Consider the following 22,870-nt stretch of genomic DNA (forward strand, 5'->3'; position numbering starts at 1 on the left):
CTTGTTTAGGCTAGACATGACTGTAGACCCCTATGGCGTCTATGGGCTCCACACCCAAGTCTCAGGCAACATTTAGGACTAGGCTAATCTTTTCTAAGAATGTATCTTGCCCAGAAACTCCAGGAGTAATCCTGAATTGCAACCGATCCCTTTAGCGATCCCTATAGATTATAGGTTATTTATATAGAGGTCCGGGTTTTCATTTTTTAGGGATAGGTGGAATTCATCAAGTCGATATGTTCCAGATTTTTACCTTGTCAGCTTGGGAATTCGATCCAGCAACCTTTTGGTGACTGGCCCAGTGCTCCTACCCACCAGGCTACAATGACAGCCACCTTATCAACAGTAGGGTGGTTTCACTGTCCCTGACCCTGTCTCTCCCCACACAAAGTTTGTTACAGAATGTCAATAGCTTAATCTAATAGTGATAATGTGATGAATGCAGAGAACAATGATTTTGGAAGGGTTGACCATTAAAGGGATGCTCCCAAGCATTTCAGCCAGTAGTTTTAAAAGTATTGCTCACGAGCAAAAAACAGTTCCTTGAAAATGTTGCACAATTGTGTACTACGCCATCCATTTCGTATAATATGTTACACCCTGCAACAACAAAAAAACATCCAATTTGTACAATCTGTTACGAAATTGTAAGTCCTTAAGATCCCAGACTGCATCTTTAACCCTTTGACAAGAAAATACTAAGTAATACGCTATGTTTTGTTGTGTCGGTCCTCATATTTCATAAAAGTATTCACGTCATTCAGTCGGAAACCTCTTCTAAAGACTGAAATAAGTATTTGTTTTTAAGTGATGAAGCCTTTGAAAACACAGTAAGTGTTGTAATGTTTCACATGAAATAATAACTTGTCTTTTTTTGCCTTATTGGCTTACAACCCCTAGGCCTTCATTCATTTGTTAAACAGAAGCTCAGAGAACTCTTTGCATCATCAACATTTTTATTTTATTTTCATTTAACCTTTTATTTAAACATGCCATCTCCTGTTCTGGGCGATGTGCTTTTCCTTATCTGGCTTAGATTAAAGGGACTGTCATCACATTAATGCAATCATGGGATAGAGGAGCGTCAAGGTTAGCAGGACAAACCAATTCAACTTTATCAACACCTTGCCCTGATGTGTCTGTGAGGACATCCAGGCATTTAAACTTATCCTCTCCCGGTGGTCGCTGTCCATCCGTATTCTCTGTCCTGATATCACATGTCCTATGGTTTAGTTTGGGAAAGGTATAACATACCAAGCTTCTACAGTGTCAGTTTTGTACGCACGCACGAGACCATGCATACGCCACTCACTGAACATTTTGAAGTGGACATATATGTATGCAGTCTTTATTAGAATAGAATAGATTGACTTCATTTTTCCCTGAGCGAACTTGCCATTGTGTCATTTGGATTAGATAATAAACACAACAGCACAAGAAACCGATGACAGATATACAAATAATACAAAGTCATTAACATAAAGTCAAGAATATTGCAGGCGAATGGGATTGCTCTATTTGGAGGTCATTGTTTGTTTAGAGGTCAGCCAGCCCAATAGTCAGATTATATAATGTGTGAGATCACTGTGACGTAATAGTGCTTTGTCACATGGGCCTCTAGTGTGCTGTGTTATATTGTGCCGCACAAAGCAATATCAATGGCTGTGGTTTCTGTTTTTCTTACTGAACAATAGTAAGAGAAAGTCTTACATACATATACTCCCAGTTAAAATGAGCCTATTATCAAAGTTTGTTACAATATTATGTAAAAGATCTCTGCTATTATTAGGCCTATATGTCTGAACCAATGTTCCTGCACAATCGTTTCTTCAGTGTCATGAAGAAAGACTTCACAGAAGCTGAAGAACTGACATTGGTTTGGTTTGCTTTGTCTTGCAGGTCAGGTAAGGCTGATCAGCATATCATGTGGCAGTCAGAATGTGTGGGCGTGTGATGGCTATGGGATGGTCTATTTCCGCGTGGGCACTCAACCCCTCAACCCCAGCATGATGCTTCCTGCCTGGATCTGCATTGAACCACCAGAGCAGGTAAATCCACACAGTGCATCTGCTTAGCTTATGAATACCATTTGATTGGCACAGTGATAGTTGCTTATACGGTGGAGTCCAAAATTATTGACACCCTTGATAAAGATGAGCAAAATGACTGTATAAAATAAGGAATTAAAATACTGAGCTATATTGTATGCTGCAAAAAATTGGGAAATTATGTTATTTTATACTAATACAATTGCTAAGAGAAAGATATATATATTTGACAAGTAATACTTTTTTTTCTCAATGGTAGGGGTTATAATTATTGGACACCCCTGTTTTCAATACCTCACCATGCGAGGATAACGGCACTGAGCCTTTTCTAAAAGGTTTTATGAGTTGGAGGACACTTTGGGAGGGATCTTAGACCATTCCTCCATACAGAATATTTTCAGATCCTTGATATCCTTCGTCTGCACTTATGGACTGCCCTCTTCAATTCAATACACAGGTTTTCAATGGGTTTCATTTCCGGCGACTGAGATGGACATGGCAAAATGTTGGTTTTGTGGCCATTTAACCATTTCATTGTTGATTTTGATGTGTGCTTGGGGTTATTGTCTTGCTGGAAGATCCACTTGCAGCCAAGTTTTAGCCTCCTCGCAGAGGCAAACAGGTTTTTGGCTAAAATGTCCTGGTACTGGGTAAAGTTCATGATGCCGTTGACCATAACTAGGGCCCCAGGACCAGTGGAAGCAATATAGCCCCATAACATCAAAGATCCACCCCCATATTTTACAGTAGGCATGGGGTTCTTTTCTGCTTATGTATCCTCATTTCGACGCCAAACACACAACTGGTGTGTGTGACTAAACAGCTCTATGAACATGTCATCTGACCATAGCACTGGTCCGAATCCAAGTGCCAATGCCGTTTTGCCACCTCCAGACGTTCACATTTGTTGGATGACATAAAATAAAGCTCTTTGGCCACGCACACCAGTGGTGCGCTTGGCATCAAAATGAGAATGTATGAGGGGGAAAAAAACATACCTACTGTACAATATGGTGGTGGATCTCAGTTATGGGGTTATTTTGCCCCCGCTGGTCCTGGGGCCCTTGTTCAGCCCATTATATTTTGAGTTGTGCTGTGGTGTTCACATCGTCATGGTTTCCTGCTCCATCAGCCAGTAGGAGTGCACTTGATAAGGATCCACACCAGTCCCAACGACCGCATGCTGTGGGCCATGGACAACAGAGGGAACGTACATGTCCGCACAGGAATCACGGACGAGATGCCTGTCGGAACAGACTGGGAACACATTCCAGGTAAATGACCTGTCGATTGACCGTCAATCAGACACCCAATGATATTAACACCTTTTGTTCCCTATCCCTACACCTGTCATCCATTTTCGATTTTTACCCAGTGCGTCATTGTCTCTTTGTTTAAGTTAGACAACCACGTTTCCATAAGCGGAAGATCAGACACCCATTCATAAAACCTTCGTCCAAAGACGAGACAATCAACTTCAGTGTTCTATATCCAATGTGTTCCCAGGTCTTCAGGCCAGTCAGCTGGTGCTGAGTGTGAAGACAGTTTGGGTGCGTTGCCCCAACGGGGAGGTGGCGAGGCGCTACGGTATCACTGACAAGAACCCAGCAGGGGACTACTGGAAGAAGATACCAGGCCTGCTCAACTGGCTAACAGGTGAGTGATGAGATGGAGACAGAAAGAGAGAGAGAGAGAGAGAGTGTTCCAGTTGTGGAACAACACGTTTCAAGTTTTAATGTCAAACGAACAAGTACAGTGAAATGCCTTTCTTGCTAGCTCTAACCCCAACAATACAATAATCAATAACAAGGTAGAACAAGATATACAAATAAAAAATAAGAATAACATGATACAGTAAGAACACAACTGTGTTCTAGTACAGTAGCAACAACAAAGTGTTGGCTTCCGCTCATTCCCACATATCTTGGTCCACAATTCAAGCATGTTTTGTACACAGGTCAGGGGCTTACTGTAGCTTAGAGTTAATGTTTGGCTTGCTGTTCCTTTGTGCATGTTTGAGATCGACTCCACAGCCAGAATCACTGATCTACAAATCACCTTGCGTCCCAAATAAGTCCTCATTAAGTGATCAAGATTAGCGATTCTGCTCCTTGCTTTGCTCAATCTGATCCCTCCAACCCGCTGATTGTCCCACAGTGACACCCATGGACGAACTGTGGGCTGTGAGTTTGTCTGGAGGTCTGAGTCACCGGCTCACCAAGACCATGGTGCACACCGTTGTCAAGTGCCACGTCAACACAGGCTCCCTGAGTGGAGAGGACCTGGAGGAGGAGTGGGAGGTCATCTAAATAAGACAGAATTTGCATTCTATTCCCTATACAGTGTACTACTTTTGACTAGGAACCACAGGGTGCATAGGGCTCTTGTCAAAAGTAGTGCACAATGTAGGGAATAGGGTGCCATTTGCCATGTCTCTTCCCAACCGAAACAACCACTATTATTATTCTCTTTCACTACTGAAATGGGCTGCATTTCATTTATTAGTCTGTACTTTACTTACTGTGTATTTTTTTATGTTAACCTCCTATGTACATAATATCGAAGATTTTATGGCAACTGCTATATGGTTATGAATCAGAACTGAGTGCACAATGGCTCTGTAGACAGACAGGACGGGATGATTTTGTGTTACCAAGGGAATGGGGTGTGTCGCCCAGCCCTCCATATGCTGTTTTCAAGCATTATTAAGTGTCCGACCAGTGTTTACGTTTAACCTAACCCAACCAATCCCTATTGAATTTGAATGAATTAATTTATTGATATATTAGTTATTTTATTTGTTATTTTTATCTGATGACATTGTAGGAAGGCGATTTTGTTATATTTATTCATTTTAGTTAGTCTGCACTTTAGTTGTAAGGGAGAAGGTAACCCCACTCAAGTACACAGCACTAGTCGACTTGCTGCCCTGAGACGGTTTATTTTTGTTTTCTTAGGAAACACCCTCTCCCAAAGGAACTTACTGTAGCTCTGGTGTTATTTTTTACACATTGATCAATTCCGTTGAATACTGTATTTACCACAGCACACTCAAGAGCCTTCCAATAGGGTACGTTCGATTAAAGACTTCAAACTGTTAGACCTTTAGTCCAGTTTAACCATTGTCACCCAACTCAATGCCACAGGAGTTAGATAGGGCCATGGTCTGTGAAATGATGTTTGTATATTGTTTTAAAGGGAACTACGACTGTAGTAGGAAGGAGATCCATTATTTATTGTTATTTTTACTGTATATAATAACACAGTGGTAACATGTGAATGTAAGTACTTGAATGGAGAAATTGATTACGTTAGTCACCTTGCAAGGGTACCTTAAGTTCATCTCTGTAGGCGCTTACTGTGCACAGATTGATTGATTGCTTCCTTTTTTACTGTGGAATGATGTGTGCTCACTAAGGAAGGGGTATTACTTTGCAGGATTTTGAGCTAGGAGATTTCTAACGTGTATTTTGTATAACTACCAGAAAGGGAAACTAACCAATGAATTTATCCAGTCTTAATACAGCTACTGTATTAATATGGGAATCATGCATTTAATGGTTGACAGATACTTTAATCAAACATATTAACAACAGCTAAACAGCTTTGGAAATATAACGCAATCACTGACTAGTACATCTCATAGCTTTGTGAATAAGTTGGTTGTGTTTGTGAAAAGCTATAAGTGTGGCTTAACTAGTACTGTATTACAATGCTGAATTATCTAGCTATAATATTAACATATAGAAACCAGGGTTACACATTGACATTAGGCATACTACATGGTATCATAATGCTGCTTCTGAATACTGTACTCTACATCAGTGCTACTTAGTCATTAGGGGCTTGCCAGTTCAATTCACTTTGACAAAGAGTGCATCCCAAATGGCAACCTATTATTTCCTATGTAGTGCACTACTCTATTGTTTCAACAGTGGGGGATCCCTGGTCAGACGTAGTGCACTTTGTAGGGGAATAGGGTGCCATTTGAGATGTAAAGAAAATCTGATGGGTTATCAAATGACCAATGTTTTGGAATATACTGGACAAGTTGAAGTACTGTAGCCCCTCTGTGCGTCTTTCATGGGATGCACAGTACTGTAAGTCCACTGTATGAATCCATGCCTCTCCTCAGTATGACTTCCTTAATAAAGATGTTTACAGTTATTGACTCTACGTGATGATACTGTATGACGACCATAAAGCAGCGTTTCTCAACTCTATAGGACTGCACATTTTTTGCTCTAGCCCAGCACTAACACAGTGCTGAGGTGGAACAAAAATGTGGGAGCTGGAGTTGAGAATGTTCTCCTTCTGACCACGAGCCAAGCATTTGTCAGAGAAAACAAAACCATGAATGTGTGTAAAGAGCTCATTCAAACCATTGTGCCATTTTATGGGTGGGTGATACCATGATGTAAAACATATGTTCATGCTGCCATGTAGTTTTGGACCTATTCTATAGTTTATTCTGTAGTTCTGTAACTACATTGTTGTTCCATTGCCTGTGTAGTAACTGTGTAATTACTGTAGTAGTAACATTGTATTAACATGTTCTCTGCACCCCTTCAGCCCACAACCTCCAGATAATGGCCCTATAGGTGAAGCACATTATAGATAAAAGAAAACAACAGGTTCATATATTTTATAGACAATAATAGTATTTTATTTACACATTGCAACATTAACACCATTAAATTCACTCTCGAGTGTCAAATATGACAACTCAACATTTATTCTAAAGTGCATTGTTTTTAAACATCAAAATGTAAAGAACATTTTGAGTTGCTATTTACAAAGCCACATGCTGCATTTAATTAACTTTTATTGACACTGTTGTCGAAGTGTTCACACCATAGCCAAAAATAACTATTTGATTCCAGAAGTCAGTACAGTAGTTTAATCTGAGAGGTTTGAGAGAATGTTTAACTGGTGTAGTCTGAAGTCCAGTGGTTTCAGAAAGTCTGGCAGAGGGTCCAGCTGTTCAACAGGTATGGACTGGGTCAACTTCCGCATAGCCTGAACAAAGAGAGAGGGGGGAGATAGTCCTGATAGCCACTGGAACGCCTGCTCTCCAATAAGACCCTGCCACAGCCCTGGATTCTTCTCCAACTTTCCCTTCATTTGAAAATGGAATTTTGGCATGAAGAGAATGAGATAACCAAGGCAGACGTGCTTCCGGCGCATGTCAGGCTCACCCCGGCGTATCTGATTTAAGAGGCAGTCCAAGGGGGTGTTCCCATCTCGATCTGTGACATAAGGACATGCACCGTGTCCTAGTAACAGAATCAAACACTCAGGGCGAACCAGTTCGCACGCCAGATGCAATGCGCCTTTGCCTCCCTCCACGTGAAAACATCCACGACTGTTAATGTAGCTCACGCGCTCGCTATTGGAGAAGTCTTTCAGAGAGTCCAGAATCATTTTCAGGATAGTAATACGGTTATAGCGGACAGCTACTGTGAGATGTGGTGTTGCAGATGCTTGGCAGCAGCAGAAGCTTCGACTGGGCATCTCCAGTGCGCCGACGGAGTATCTGTTGAGCAGGTATCTGGCGTATTGTTGATGATCGTGCACAAGTGCATACAGAAAAGCCTCGGATGGAGTAAAAGAGCACGCCCGCCCGTCATCTTCCCAGTGAAACACCTCCATTGTCCGCATGTCCTCGAGTACCCATACTGGTAGCAGGTCCCGCACTGCTTGGTAGAAGGCAAAGGAGGTTCTTTGGCACTGTTTCTCGGATTTATAATCCGCCCGGTTGTCAAACACACCCGCTAGATCGTAAGGCATGGTCACTTTGTTCTGCAGATACGTTTAATTTCGGAATATACCTTTTTTTTGCAAGGTATAAGCACCTCTGTGCCAGGTTTGTTTACATCAAGACAGGATGTCAACAGAAGTTATTTTTTTAGAAGACAAAAATAATCAATAGCTGAATTTAGAAAAGTTGCATGACACACTGGAAAATGTGTTTTCAAAATAAGAAATAAAAGCCGATAGCAATCGTTTAGAGCTCTTCGGTTTCGCTGCTCTCTGAGTCTGTGTTCAGTAGCAAGGGCCCTGCCTGAGTCTGTTCAGCACCGCTATTCTTGACTTGCTTCAAACCCCTTTTCGAACTCCATCGGCAGTTTATATATCCTTGCTGGTGGCGAACGGTAGTGGAACTCCCTTCACGACTGCCCTCGTTGGCCGCTGACTGCGTCAACAAATATCCCCATTGGCTGATGACGACTTCAAAGTGAGATGAAATGTGACGTCAGTTCAAGTGTCCCTAACTTTTCCATATTTGTTGTGCCATTTGAGTGATTTGTTTGGGAGACGCGCTATCGCCCCCCTATCGAGTGTCCCCACTGCATACAGTACATTCAGAACAGTCCGGTGTAGAGGATGTATGTTGGGTTGTGGGTCGCCACAGTGCAAGTTATATAATTGCGCGTCTGGTGCAACGTGCTGCTACCAACACCCCCACTGCTAAATTCTGACAGACATGTCTGTTTTACGCGTTATAACTGTTTCTCGTTTGGGTCGTAATGTCTCATCAGGATTAGGCTAAACCTATCAAGTGTAAAATCTATTTTAAGGATCGAATAAAAACGTATATTTACACCACATTTACAATGGTCAAGCAACTATAGGCATTTGAAAAGCGGTGACATGTGCATTGCAAAAACACTAACTTTAACATTAAAATGTAACCTCAAATTATGAAACAGTTTGTGAGTTCACGCAAAGTCAAATCCAGGCTATTGGTTTTAGTAGCTTCAGTATAGGGCTGACCATAATCGGCTTTTAGATAGTCGACCACGCCATCTGTTTGGTGAATACGTGTCATTACATGTCATGCATAACCTTGAATTGACAAGGTTCACCACTCATTTTCAAATGTACTGCAAACAGTATGTCCCCACATCATGATCAAATCTGATGTATTGAAGTTATTTCTTATGAGCCATGAAGTGGAAATGCAATGTGAAATGGGTATAGAAGTGGGAATTCAATGTAAAATGGTTAGGAATCTGCTAATTAAAAATGTCTAGTTAGGAAAGACAGCCTGGTATCAATAAAAAAAATTGGGGAAAGTGACATCCTGGTATGGAGTTGCATGGACTTATTCATATCCTCATTGATCATGGTTGTGAGTAATAGCAATTGAGAGAAGCATGATCCAGCTGCAGGTGGCACTCTCATGTCCCAGTGACTATGATGCAAACAGACACGGTGATGTTTCACAGTCATAAACCCCAACCCTAACCCTGCGTTATGGCCTGGGTAATCTGTGTAGCCTATGTCATGAGAAATAGATGATCACAAAAGATAATATTTAGATTTAGTGTATATCAACATGACGTGAGCATGCCTGCTGCAGCTAGATAGGTAGGATGGGACTATACTGTATAAATAGGCCACTTTACAGTTCAAAAGAAGCATGATGGATGAGTCTTTTTGATTAAATGAATGTTAAGTGAAGAATGAAATCCATCACAATCTGCAACAACCACATCTCTGTGGGAACTACATTGGAAAAAGGAATAATAGTCTTGTATCTTGTTCATGTATCTGCACAGATACGGTGCCTTCCAGATGTATTTTGCCACTGTAGTAAAAAGACCAGATACATTAACATCAGGCAATAGTAGCCAATAGAAAGTATTCCCAATGCCTATGGGAGGACCCCCCGATTTAGCAAGAAATGAGTCTAGCTCAAGTGCAATCTTTTGGAGGTATGATCTTTGAGCCTCTGTAAGCTTCTCACTCATTGTTATTAATTCATTCATGATTATCCCTAATCATGATAGCATCCACATTTAATGTAGAGGTGTTCAGAAACATCTTCTATTCCTATTTACAATAAAAGTACCTCAAAAGACACAATACATTGTTCACCATTCAGTTCAAATTGGCCAAAACAAACCGAAACACAACCAAAACAAACTGCAAATGCATCCAGAAAGTTTGTAGAGTCACAAGCTTGATTTAATCATTGTGTGCTAGGCATATGGAACCAAATAATATACTTTTGACTACTTTAATACAACCTCAGGAGGCTGAATAAATGTGGCTTGTCACCTAAAACCCTCATAAACTTTTACAGATGCACAATTGAGAGCATCTTGTTAGGCTGTATCACCACCTGGTATGGCAACTGCACCGCCGACAACTGCAGGGTAGTCTACCGGGGGCAAACTAACTGCCCCCCAGGACACCTACAGAACCAGATGTTACAGGAAGGCCAAAAAAATCATCAAGGACAACAACCAGGAGCTGCTGCCTGTTCACCCCGCTACCATCCAGAAGGTGAGGTCAGTACAGGTGGATCGAAGCTGGGACCGAGAGACTGAAAAACAGCTCCTATCTCAAGGCCATCAGACAGTTTGCCATCACTAACACAGAGAGGCTGCTGCATACATACATACATGACATCTTTGGCCACTTTAACAACTGGATCACTAGTCACTTTATTAATGCCACTTTAATGATGATGTTTACATATCTTGCATTACTCATCCCATATGTAAATACTGCTTTTATACCATCTGTTGCATCTTGCCTATACCGCTCAGTCATATCTCTTCCATATATTTATATGGACATATTCTTATTCCATCCCTTTACTTAGATTTGTCTGTATTAGGTAGTTGTTGTGGAATTGTTAGATTACTTGTTGATATTACTGCACTGTCAGAACTAGTAGCACAAGCATTTCGCTACACTCGCAATAACATCTGCTAACCATGTTTATTTGACCGATAAAATTTGTTTTGATTTATAAGTGAATTTGTCCAAATAGGGGGGACGAGCAGTGGTGGAAAAAGTATTCAATCGTCATACTTGAGTAAAAGTAAAGATACCTTAATAGAAAATGACTTAAATAAAAGTGAAAGTCACCCAGTAAAATACTACTTGAGTAAGTCTAAAAGTATTTGGTTTTAAATATACTTAAGTATCAAAAGTAAATGGAATTGCTAAAATGTACTTAAGTATTAAAAAGTAGAAGTATAAATCATTTCAAGTTCATTATATTAAGCAAACCAGATGGCACAATTTTCTTGTTTTTTTTTATTGATGGATAGCCAGGGGCACACTCCAACACAGACATAATTTACAAACAAAGCATTTGTGTTTAGTGAGTCTGTCAGATGTTCTCTTGATGAGGGATGTTCTCTTGATAAGTGTGAATTGAACCATTTTCCTGTCAACATGTAATGAGTACTTTTGGGTGTCAGGGAAAATGTATGGAGTAAAAAGTACATTATTTCTTTAGAAATGTAGTAAAGTAAAAGTTGCCAAAAATATAAATAGTAAAGTAAAGTACACATATCCAAAAAAAACGAATTAAGTAGAACTTTAAAGTAGTATTACTTAAGTACTTTACACCACTGGGGACTAGATACATAAAGTTCCTTTCCTTCTAAAACAGATATGTATGAAAATACCTTAAAATAAAAGGGGACATTCTGTACTGTCGTCTCATATGAAACATTTCAAAATCTAACTGCTGCAGTATAGAGACAAATTCAAATGTTTTAGCTTCACTCCAAATAAATACAGGGAGGAGTTTAAATAGCCTCCAGCCTCCTCATTTTCAAGGAGCCCAGAAGTAGCTTGATTGTGACAGTGCGAATGCAAGACACTGCTCCCTTATTCGGCTTCTAAGGTTGGAGAACACGGCCCTGAGGTTAGGCCATGGGGGGACATATTTGGGATATTCTGATAGGCCTATGTATAATTTGTGCATGGTCCCTGACATATAAAGAAAATATAAATTAAATGCAGTCCATATGATTTGAGGAATGTGTCCATTGTTGAATTATTTTAATTCACCTTTTTGAATGTAAATTAATTCCATGAATTGGCTGTAGAACGTAGGAAAACTTATTTTGTTTAATTGCACAAGTTCCCATCTACCCAATTAATTAATTAATTGTAGCCTCTAGTTTCCAGGCAAGAAGAGAGTTGGTCCACTCATCATTATTAGCTTGAGGGAGGCCTCTTCAGGGCAAGCCTTGAAAAATTCAGTTCCATCTGATGCAGCCAGGCACTTTATCAAGACCCCGTGGAGTGTCAACTAGCAACCGACCCACCTGGCAAGATTCTCGACACCTAGCTAGTAACGATTGTAATGGACAAAAGTAGCCAGCTAACTAGTCAAAATCTGTAGAATATCGTCGACAAATGCGTGTGTTAAAGCCACGTAGCTCTAGCTATGCTAATTGATTTCATAAATCAAGCTAGCTAGCTAGTTGCTACCGCAACTTTTATCCAAGTAGCAGCGAGCTAGCAGTCAAGCATCCTCGCGAACTTGGGGTATTTTTGCTCGCTAACTGGGGTGGCTGGTTAATATTGAAAGACCCATACAACACAGTTATTTGGCCACCCGTTATATTTTTGGAGCCAGCTATCTTAACAACTTTTATAACATAGCCGTCTTAATTGAGATTGCTGGCTAGTTGAACAGTTTAATCAGTTGGTCATCGCTTCGTCTAGCTAGCCACAATAGCTTTGCTAGCTAACCTGCTAACGTTACTTTGTTCGCTAGCTAGCAAACTAGCGCCAGGCATCTAGCAAGGTGCTGCTGACTACAGACAGACAGTAACGTTACAGTAGCTAGCTAGCCAAAATCCGAGTACTTTTGTTGCTCTTTCTCCGTTAAGAAATCCCCGCAATGATGGAAAAGAGTGGTTCGGAAATGTCAGGGAAAAGAAGGGGTAGGAATACAGTTAATAATCCTAACAAAAGTTTAGCTACGAATGGAAATAGCAACAATTCATGGGAGGAAGGAAGTTCGGGCTCCTCCAGTGATGATGAGCATGGTAGGTCAACACGACGGTGGTAGCCTCGGTCACTCTAAACTAGTTCATACACTTGTACAGTGATTTAAAAATGTTAATCCTGTGTTTTGTTATATGTTTAGGTAGTGGTGGTATGAGAGTTGGGACTCAGTATCAAGCACTCGTGCCAGACTATGATCCAGGTGAGTAATTTTACTGTTCAGACAGTCAAGAAGATGGAACAGGTTACCAGACATGATAGCCTCGAACAATTCCTGGTCGTCTATTCCACGAGCCTTGACTAAGCGGGCTACTGCTAACTACATCTGTATTATTTTGACATTCCGACTCCTGTCCACGGCTACATTGTTTGATGTTTGAACCGATTTAACTGCAGAACTATTGTCAATGTATCCAATATATTTCAGCATATTTAGCATATAACAAATCTGAGATGAGCTAATTAAAAAGTTTGTAACAGATTTACATCTGTTATAGCTAGGCCCTAATTGTTGGTCGAACGACCATGGTTATAAACGTTTAATTAAACTATCTGGAGTGAGAATGGTGTTGATTGCTTCCCTTTAAGCAATTAATCATTATGAAATGTAGTATTTGTAACATGAACTGAATAAATTGTAGTTGCTTTCACTAGCCTATTTGATTAAGCCCTGACTTCTAATGGTCCATATTTTTTTCCTTTTCAATTTGGTCTCCATGCGAGAATTGATAGGCTTGTGCTGCTAATAATACATATTGTATTTTCCAATGGAACATAACATTTCATTCTCGCTAAACTTGTATTGTTGGATATTGGTTTCACTTTCACCAGAGTTTCACTTTCAACATAAAAGCATTTACGATGAAGGCAATGAGTAGTTTTGAGTAATTAAGTCACTGGTCCTCATTCGATCCTTTATCCCCCCCGTGACAGAGATTGCCAAGGCGGCTGAGGAGAGGGACAACCTGGGCATGCTGGTGTGGCTCCCCAGCCCGAACCTGGCTGAAGCTAAATGTGAGAGCCATTCAAGCCATTTTCCTCATAATGTACCAAATGTAAACTACTTGCCCATTTTACTTTTACAAATCTTATGTTTATCTGAAGCAAAATATTTAGTTATTGTAATAGCTATGCAATAACAGAAATGGGTAGCTGAGTGTTGTGCAAGTGAGTGTTAGTCTTTCGGATCGATATATTTACACACACACAGAGAACCAGTCAAATGTTTGGACACACCTACTCATTCAAGGGTTTTTCTTTATTTTTACTATTTTCTACATTGTAAAATAATAGTGAAGACATCAAAACTATGAAATGGCTCATATGGAATCATGTAGTAGCCAAACAAGTGTTAAACAAATCTAAATATATTTTACATTTGAGATTCATCAAAGTAGCCACCCTTTGCTTTGATTACAGATTGGCACACTCTTGGCATTATCTCAACCATCTTCATGAGGTAGTCACCTGGAATGCATTTCAATTAACAGGTGTGTCTTATGGCCTCCCGGGTGGCGCAGTGGTTAAGGGCGCTGTACTGCAGCGCCCAGGGTCTGTCGTATCAGGCTGTGACTGGGAGGTCTGTGGGGCGACGCACAATTGGCCTAGCGTCGTCCGGGTTAGGGAGGGCTTGGTCGGTAGGGATGTCCTTGTCTCATCGCACACCAGCGACTCCTGTGGCGGGCCGGGCGCAGTGCGCGCTAACCAAGGTTGCCAGGTGCACGGTGTGGCCTCCGACACATTGGTGCGGCTGGCTTCCGGGTTGGATACGCGCTGTGTTAAGAAGCAGTACGGCTGGCTGGGTTGTGTATCGGAGGACGCATGACTTTCAACCTTCGTCTCTCCCGAGCCCGTACGGGAGTTGTAGCGATGAGACAAGATAGTAGCTACTACAACAATTGGATACCACGAAATTGGGGAGAAAAAGGGGTAAAATTCAAAACAAAAAGAAACCCAGGTGTGTCTTGTTAAAAGTTCATTTGTGGAATTTCTTTCCTTCCTACGTTCCTGCGTTTGAACCAATCAGTTGTGTTGTGACCAGGTAGGGTTGGTATACAGAAAAGAACAAGTCCATATTATGGCAAGAACAGCTCAAATAAACAAAGAGAAACGACAGTCAATCATTACTTTAATTAAGACATGAAGGTCAGTCAATCCGGAAAATTTAATGAGGACCGCCACAGGAAAGGAAGACACAGATATACCTCATTAGAGTTACCAGCCTCATAAGTCAAGTAACAGACACATCTCAACATCAACTGTTCAGAGGAGACTTCAGCAATTTGACCATGAATTCGACCTGATTCGCACAAAGATACCCCTACTAAAGGACACAATAAGAAAATACTTGCTTGGGCCAAGAAACATGAGTAATTAGACTGGTGGAAAATCTGTCCTTTGGTTGGATGAGTCCAAATTTGAGATTTTTGGTTCCAACCGCAGTGTCTTTGAGACGCAGATAAGGTGAACGGATGATCTCTGCATGTGTGGTTCCCACCGTGGAGGTGTGGTGGTGCTTTGCTGGTGACACTGTCAGTGATTTATTTAGAGTTCAAGGCACACTTAACCAGCATGGCTACCACAGCATTCTGCAGCAATATGCCATCCGATCTGGTTTGCGCTTAGTGGGACTATTATTTGTTTTAGAACAGGACCATGACCCAACACACCTCCAGGCTGTGTAAGGGCTATTTGACCAAGAAGGAGAGTGATGGAGTGCTGCATCAGATGACCTGGCCTCCACAATCCCCCCACCTCAACCCAATTGAGATGAGATGGACCGCAGAGTGACGGAAAAGCAGCCAACAAGTGCTCAGCATATGTGGGAACTCCTTCAAGACGGTTGGAAAAGCATTCCAGGTGAAGCTGGTTGAATAAATAAATCAGACGGTGTCACCAGCAAAGCACCATTACACCAGCACCTCCATGCTTCACCATGGGAACCACACATGCAGAGATCATCCGTTCACATACTCTGTGACTCACAAAGACACGGCGGTTGGAACCAAAAATCTCAAATTTGGACTCATCCGACCAAAGGACAGATTTCCACCAGTCTAATATCCATTGCTCGTGTTCCTTGGCCCAAGCAAGTCTCTTCTTCTTATTGGTGTCCTTTAGTGGTTGGTTCTTTGCAGCAATTCGACCATGAAGGCCTGATTTACGCAGTCTCCTCTGAACAGTTGATTTGTCTGTTACTTGAACTCTGTGATGCATTTATTTGTGCTGCAATTTCTGGGGATGGTAACTCTAGGGAACTTATTCTCTGCAGCAGAGGTAACTCTGGGTCTTTCCTGTGGCGGTCCTCATGAGAGCCAGTTTCATCATAGCGCTTGATGGTTTTTGTGATTGCACTTGGAAGAAACTTTCAAAGTTCTTAATGTTCCGTATTGACTGACCTTCATGTTTTAAAGTAATGATGGACTGTCGTTTCTCTTTGCTTATTTGAGCTGCCATAATATGGACTTGGTATTTTACCAAATAGGGCTTCTGTATACCACCTCTACCTTGTCACAACACAACTGATTGACTCAAACGCGTTAAGAAGGAAAGAAATTCCACAAATTCACCACCTGTTCATTGAAATGCATTGTTGTTACTACATGATTCCATATGTGTCATTTTATAGTGTTGATGTCTTCCCTATTATTCTACAATGTAGAAATAAAGAAAAACCATTGAATGAGGACTGGTACTGTATGTAAAATAAGGTATTTGTTTTTATTTTTCATATATTTGCCAAATTTCTCCACCAAATTTGTCTTTTGTCATTATGGGGTATTGTGTGTAGATTGATGAAAAACATTTTATTAAATACATTTTAGAATAAGGCTGTAGCAAAATGTGGAAAAAGTCAACTGGTCTGAATACTTTTCGAATGCACTGTGTGTGTGTGTAAATATTTTTTTGTACAGTGGATGAATACATTGCAATTGCCAAAGAGAAGCATGGGTACAACATGGAACAGGCACTGGGGATGCTCTTCTGGCACAAGCACAACATTGAGAAGTCCCTGGCAGATTTGCCCAACTTCACACCTTTCCCAGATGAGTGGACAGTGGAGGACAAGGTCCTGTTTGAACAGGGCTTCAGCTTCCACGGAAAAACGTTCCACCGTATACAGCAGATGGTGAGACTAACGCCTCCGAATTGTATCATTTTTGTTGGTTAACAGCAGACTACTCCATTGGCTAACATGGAACACAGGATGACATGAGACATTGAATTCTAATTTGGGGTGTTCATTGTGTGAAGTCTCTAAAACACAAATAATGCACAAAACTGTGCTTTCGTTTGTTATTTACAAGTTCTTCTTGTTCATGTGCTAGCTACCAGACAAGTCCATTGCTAGCTTGGTTAGATTCTACTATTCATGGAAGAAGACACGGAGCAAAACCAGTGTCATGGATCGCCACGCACGCAAGCAGAAGAGGGAACGAGAGCAGAGGTATGAAGTGTGTTCTTTTGTTTAAAAAGCATGAACCGCATTCTCTCAACTTCCACTCCCTTTTGGAAAAACTAGTCCTGGGTGGTTTCAACCATTCCAAATGAGACAAAAAAAAATGTATTGGAAAGTTAGGCCAAGAATACCATAATTTGTTTTCTATGTGTTAAGTTTTTGCTTTATGTTTCAGTGAGGATGAGGCTGAGGAGACCAATGGAAATGCTCCAAGCGATGTAGAGTACGACCCAAATAAGGAGGAGAAGAAAGAGGTGGATCTGTTCAGAGGCTTTTATCAGTTTTAGTAAATGTTGTTTATTGAAGCGAACTAACAAGGTAATTTTGTGTTTTAGCTGGGCGTAGCACCTGAGAAACAGGAGCCAAAACCACTAGCAGTGGTACAGAAGGTAGCTTTCGAATTGCAAATATTTGCATTACCATTTCAATAGAAACCTACAACATTCATATTAAATTGACACTACTTTTGATGGTTTGGCTTTTTAACCTAAATCTATTCCTTCACGTCTAGCCGACTACTGGCGTGGCAGAGAAACTGACCCACGTCAAAAAAGAACCACAGGGTCCCCCAGGGAAGAACCTGCATCGTGCTAAAAAGAAGCCTCCTAAAGGAATGCATCTGAGCCAGGGAGACGTAGCTGCAATGTCCACCAGCACCCCCGCTGCAGTCGGTGTGCTGCGGCAAATGGACATGGAGCTGGTTGGCATCAAACGCCAGGTTAGTGCACTGTCTCAACATTAATTCATTCATCTTCTGTGACCGCATTTCCTATCCATTGACGAGTCCATTTTGTGTCGGTCATGTATTCATGTCAATGGGAGATTTGTGTGGAAACGAAGAACCAAGCCTGTGTACCTAGAGTGTCTTTAGGGTGACGAGTTAACCTGACCATTTTTCCTTAATGGGTTTTATCCCCTTCTAGATCCAGAGCATCAAACAGAATAACAGTGCCCTGAAAGAGAAGCTTGATGTGGGAGTAGACAACTTCAGAGTACCTGAGGTAATGCTATTGCTGGCCTAAAGTTCTGACCATCTCATTTTACTATCTCCATAGAATTAAAGGTGCATTATGCAGAAATGGCTCGTAACAGTTAGCCTAATTTCAGTTTGTGACAAAACAAGCAAGTATACTGTGGAGAACCATTGTACCATCTAAACTGCTGTGAAATATATTTTTCAGAACCAAAAATATTGTATTTTTTTTAGCCGTTTGAAGCTGGTGTGCAAAAAAAAAAGTCAAAGATGCAATAACGAAACATAACGGGAAGCATAGGAGTAGTGCATGTGCATAGAATATATCTACTACTGCTTAGACTTGCTTTCAATGAGTGACAGATCTATAACATACATTTGGTCAGATCGCTCCAAAAAGTGACATATTGCAGCTTAAGTGTTACTATTGTTTTGTAAAGTGATGGGAAAACAAAGCTTTCTGAAGCATGGACGCTTTCCAGCCAAATGTGGAAAAATAGGTTGATCACCCTAGTGGTGTCTGTCTGCTGGTCAAAAGAATTTAGAGCTGCCAAATGATTATAGATTACGTCACACATGCCGTAGCGCAGAGACAGCGCTGAGATGTCTAGCAGTTGTAATGTTTTCAAATACTATATATTTTAAATCTACATTCTTCATTATGTTTGAAATTGGGTCCCATTTCCCAGCTCAATAGACGCTAGCGGCTCTCAAAATCCACCTACACACAACTTTCGGCAACCAACCCTCGAAATGAAAGGCGTTTCGCTTCCTTTTTGTTTTCGACCAATGCCAAACCAATCAGGTGGTTTGCGACAAAACAACGTTTCGGATGTCGTTTGATGACATGCTTCGGATAAAGTGATATGGGTATCGGCACACTGCTTTGAAGCAAACTGCTTTGCGGTTTCAATGCATGCTCCGGTATCCATTGTTACGGTAAATGTAACATCACTAGTCTTGTAATACATTTTGACCTGTCTTGTTGCTTGTATGTTTGACCACTTTATGTCTCAGGTGAACCAGAAGTTTAACACTCGTTGGACAACAGAGGAGCAACTGCTTGCTGTACAAGGTAATAGATTGCAAGTGCAATAGATGGGTTGGGATTCGAGAAAGGGTAGAAAGTGGAACCAACTGAAGTGGGGCCCATGTGAAAAGTCAGATGATAAAATATCTTGAATTCTGTTTCACTGGGGGGGCCTGGCACATAACAATCTCAATTTGTTCAAAATGTATTTTCCCTCCTTTGTAAACCTCTTCCAGCCATCAGAAAATATGGACGGGACTTCCAGGCTATCTCGGATGTGATTGGCAACAAGTCTGTGGTGCAGGTGAAGAACTTCTTTGTAAACTACCGCCGACGCTTCAACTTGGATGAGGTGCTGCAGGAGTGGGAGGCCGAGCACGGGATGGAGGGAGCAGCCAAGGGAGGAGAGGAGAAAATGGACACATCACCATCTCCCACTGAGGATGGAGCCACCAACCCTGTGCCGCCAGAGGACCAAAAAGAGGTATGTGACTCCACTCTTTGTATTGCAAATTGTCCTCCAAAGATCCATATTAAGATGAAAGTGTGTGTAATTACAGATGTATTCTAATAACTCGAGACCCACCTCTCACATGCCCAGGTTCGGACCCATAGTTTTTAAGAAACCCTGCTTTAAAGAGCCTTAATTGAAACCATAGCAAGGCGGTCACCCTGCCTGTGTTTTGGTAAAAAGCTGAGGGATGGGCCTTGACAAATGTAACCACTCTCAAAATCATAGACCGAGCTATGGATGCAAGGACTGACCATCCATAATATGAAAATTATAGTTTTAACTGTGTTTTGTACAAGGTTTGTTTACATTTACATTGTTTTACTCCAACGTTTATAAACAACGTTTATAAACAATCTTCTATTGTGGGTCCTGATGGAGTATGACAGTTGAACTTAGCTCATGAGGCATTTAAAAGTTATATTTAAGCAATTAGGCCTGAGGGGGTGTGGTATATTGCCAATATACCACGGCTAAGGGCTGTTCTTAGCAACACAACGCGGAGTGCCTGGTACAGCCCTTAGCTGTGGTACAGTATATTGGCCATATACAACAAACCCCCAAGGTGCCTTATTGCTATTATAAACTGGTTACCAATGTAATTAGAGCAGTAAAAATGTTTTAGGTTTTGTCATACCTGTGGTATACGGCCTGATATGCCACGGCTGTCAGCCAATCAGCTTTCAGGGCTCGAACCACCAATTTTATAATCTTTATGAATCAATGGTTCTATATCATTATGTCTATAAGCAATTAAGGATTCCAGTCTTTTATTTGATTTTTTTTGCAGATGTATTAAGTGCAAATACTCCCCAATTTTGTCTCTTTACAGGAATCCTCACTAGTGGAAGCACAACAACCTCTAGCATCCTGAGTGGCCAGCCATTTTGGATAATTCTGTTGGCAGAACGCCTCCCTCTGAGATTTTATGTCTGTTCTGAAGAGGCGATGATGAATCTGCACAGGTTACTCCCTGTCTTTGCGGGCCTGTTCAAGAAGGTCAATCCTGTTACCTCATCCCCGATTCAAGGATGTTTTGCAGCTGCCCACCAATTAACTTACAGCACCAGTCTTCAGCCGGACTGACAGTCAAAGTAACCAGAATTATCTGACTGCACTTTATCTCATCCCAGAAAAATCTTCTGTATCAAATGTAACTTGTTTATGCATCTGGCGCCTTTTACCCTGCCTCGGTCACTCAACATTACAGATGATCCCTGTTATCCAGCCCACAATATCCCTTTGTCATCTTATCCTTATGCAACCCTCTTTACTTTGTAAAGACTGGTTTTTGTTGTGTAGTATTTAATCACAGTAGGTCCCGGTATGAACTGACCCTGTCGACTACAATTATTTTGTATTGTGCCCAACGTGAGGAAGCTGTCTTTGTACACCAGACAGCCATAAAGAAAAACAACCCAAGGAAATACCATTGCAGTGTTGGAGATGGAGAAAATGTGAGTCAGGTGATTTGCCCCCTGATACACACAGTGCAGAACAAGATGATGGCATTTCCACAGGGCCATTTCATACTGAGACCCAATGCAAGTTAATACCACACAACCAAATCTATTTATATTCTTCCTTCCAAAACTCTTGTCTGCAGCTGTTTCCTTTACCCCCTAACTAACTTTACCCCCTAATGGGTACTTGTCCCCCCCATGGATTTATAAGGAACAGACTGGTGTATGAAGGTTTTAAATCCAGGAGGGGGAGTTAGCGAGACGGGTGCACAGTGTGCGAGTGAGATAGGAAATCGGAATGCAGAAATTGCCTTGCAGTATTCTACAAACTCCAATCACCATTTGGTACAAAGTAAACACTACAATCTCCCTTCCCTCTGCTTCTATGCGTTACTTACGGCTGAACCTCAGCCCTCCCCTGCTGATATACACGCAATGTTTGTCATAAAAGGTTGCTCTTACGGAATGGATGTGCCTCCAGCATAATCCAAGTAGGATTCTGGGATCTTGAAATTGCCATATCCATGGCATGATGAATGTTGTCCTCCCCCCCCCACCGTACTGAAAAGACTGTACAGACTTATTGAAAACTGACATTACATATAGTAAGTGTAGAACTTAGAATCCCGACAGGCGCTTCCATTGAAGAAATAAAGTAGGTGTTAAATTTTAAACGGTAGTGCACTTTTGGTGTTCAGTGTTCAATATTACTCAATTTAAACTAAAGTTAACATGTTCTGGTGCATATTTATAAATAATGCATTAATTGTTTGGATGACAGGTTAAAGAGACATACAAATAATGTAAAACTTTAAATAGGAGCTGTTCATCATTGAAGGAAGTCCATTTTCAGTTTACTAGTAACCTCAGGACAAACAATCATGTTAAAGAATGCTTTTCAGTTGGAAGGAGAGTTGAGTGAGAAGTTCCTTAAGTTGATGATTAGGGAGCAAGGCTACAGTAAACATGTCTCCCCCGGGCCAAATGAGATTGCTGTGACTAACACATTTCAGTTAATTACTATAGCACCCGCCTTGGGCCGATCAGTGTAATTTTGTAAATGCCGGGTATGGCAAGACTCACCGTTCGCCCAAGTTTCGTCAAAATCGGACCAGTGCTGTCCGAGATATTGCGTGTGACTAACGGACAGACAGAGATCCACAGTCCCCTCTCCGATTTTCATCTTGGGGAACAATTTTTACATTTTAATTTAAACCTTTTTTGAGTTCTGAAGTGTTTTTATTTGTCATTTCAAACCCTGTCCCTTTCACAACAACTGGCCTATGCTATTCTACCGTTTTTACTGTACTGGTACCATGATTTAGCATACTGTTTTGAAATCTTTTTATATATTTATGAAGAAATTGTGAATGCCTGAGGTGGGGTTTTAATGAGGTTGTGTGTATTGCTGTCATTTACCATTGTGTATTCAATTTGCGCATCAATTAACTAGACAATAAATTTGAAGGATTTATAGGGACATTCACTGGATGCTCATTTGTCTTTTCCTGCTATTTGTATTTAGCCTGTTCCCAGAACTGTTTTGTGCTTTTGCCACCTCTATTGCTCATTATCAAGTCCAACATTCAGTTTGGCATAATAGCACAAACAGACAG

At 41.1% G+C, this 22,870-nt stretch overlaps 3 protein-coding genes across 5 annotated transcripts in view; 2 read left to right on the forward strand and 1 right to left on the reverse strand.

The window, feature by feature from the left end:
- The window catches only part of LOC118362711 (tectonin beta-propeller repeat-containing protein 2), a 31,152-nt gene extending 24,937 nt beyond the window's left edge, over positions 1–6,215 (forward strand). For all 3 annotated transcript variants that reach the window (XM_035743272.2, XM_035743270.2, XM_035743271.2), the window contains exons 17-20: positions 1,900–2,048; positions 3,181–3,322; positions 3,555–3,704; positions 4,206–6,215. In XM_035743272.2, coding sequence (XP_035599165.1) covers positions 1,900–2,048; positions 3,181–3,322; positions 3,555–3,704; positions 4,206–4,357 — 593 coding nt within the window. In that variant the 3' untranslated portion in view covers positions 4,358–6,215. The remainder of the gene's footprint in view (positions 1–1,899; positions 2,049–3,180; positions 3,323–3,554; positions 3,705–4,205) is intronic.
- A 478-nt stretch (positions 6,216–6,693) lies between these two features.
- ankrd9 (ankyrin repeat domain 9) lies at positions 6,694–9,095 on the reverse strand. The gene has a single exon (XM_035743274.2). It carries the CDS (start codon positions 7,836–7,838, stop codon positions 6,948–6,950), a length of 891 nt encoding a protein of 296 aa, XP_035599167.1. The 5' UTR covers positions 7,839–9,095; the 3' UTR covers positions 6,694–6,947.
- A 2,905-nt stretch (positions 9,096–12,000) lies between these two features.
- Positions 12,001–22,740, forward strand: rcor1 (REST corepressor 1). Its single transcript, XM_035743277.2, has 12 exons — positions 12,001–12,859; positions 12,961–13,020; positions 13,752–13,832; positions 16,733–16,947; positions 17,147–17,265; positions 17,453–17,531; positions 17,613–17,666; positions 17,789–17,995; positions 18,201–18,278; positions 19,268–19,325; positions 19,517–19,764; positions 20,624–22,740. The coding sequence occupies exons 1-12, from the start codon at positions 12,712–12,714 to the stop codon at positions 20,663–20,665; spliced, it is 1,389 nt and encodes a 462-aa protein (XP_035599170.2). The 5' UTR covers positions 12,001–12,711; the 3' UTR covers positions 20,666–22,740.
- Positions 22,741–22,870: the final 130 nt, after the last annotated feature.

Source organism: Oncorhynchus keta, chromosome 29 (genome assembly GCF_023373465.1).
Source record: "Oncorhynchus keta strain PuntledgeMale-10-30-2019 chromosome 29, Oket_V2, whole genome shotgun sequence".
Classification (NCBI taxonomy): Eukaryota; Metazoa; Chordata; class Actinopteri; order Salmoniformes; family Salmonidae; genus Oncorhynchus; species Oncorhynchus keta.

Bases quoted from the DNA above. Each gene is read 5' to 3' on its own strand.
- ankrd9 (XM_035743274.2), bottom strand. From the start codon at position 7,838: ATGCCTTACGATCTAGCGGGTGTGTTTGACAACCGGGCGGATTATAAA.
- rcor1 (XM_035743277.2), top strand. From the start codon at position 12,712: ATGATGGAAAAGAGTGGTTCGGAAATGTCAGGGAAAAGAAGGGGTAGG. The intron at 13,021-13,751 runs GTGAGTAATTTT...CCCCCGTGACAG, and splicing joins CGTGCCAGACTATGATCCAG to AGATTGCCAAGGCGGCTGAG. The intron at 17,667-17,788 runs GTAGCTTTCGAA...CTTCACGTCTAG, and splicing joins CACTAGCAGTGGTACAGAAG to CCGACTACTGGCGTGGCAGA.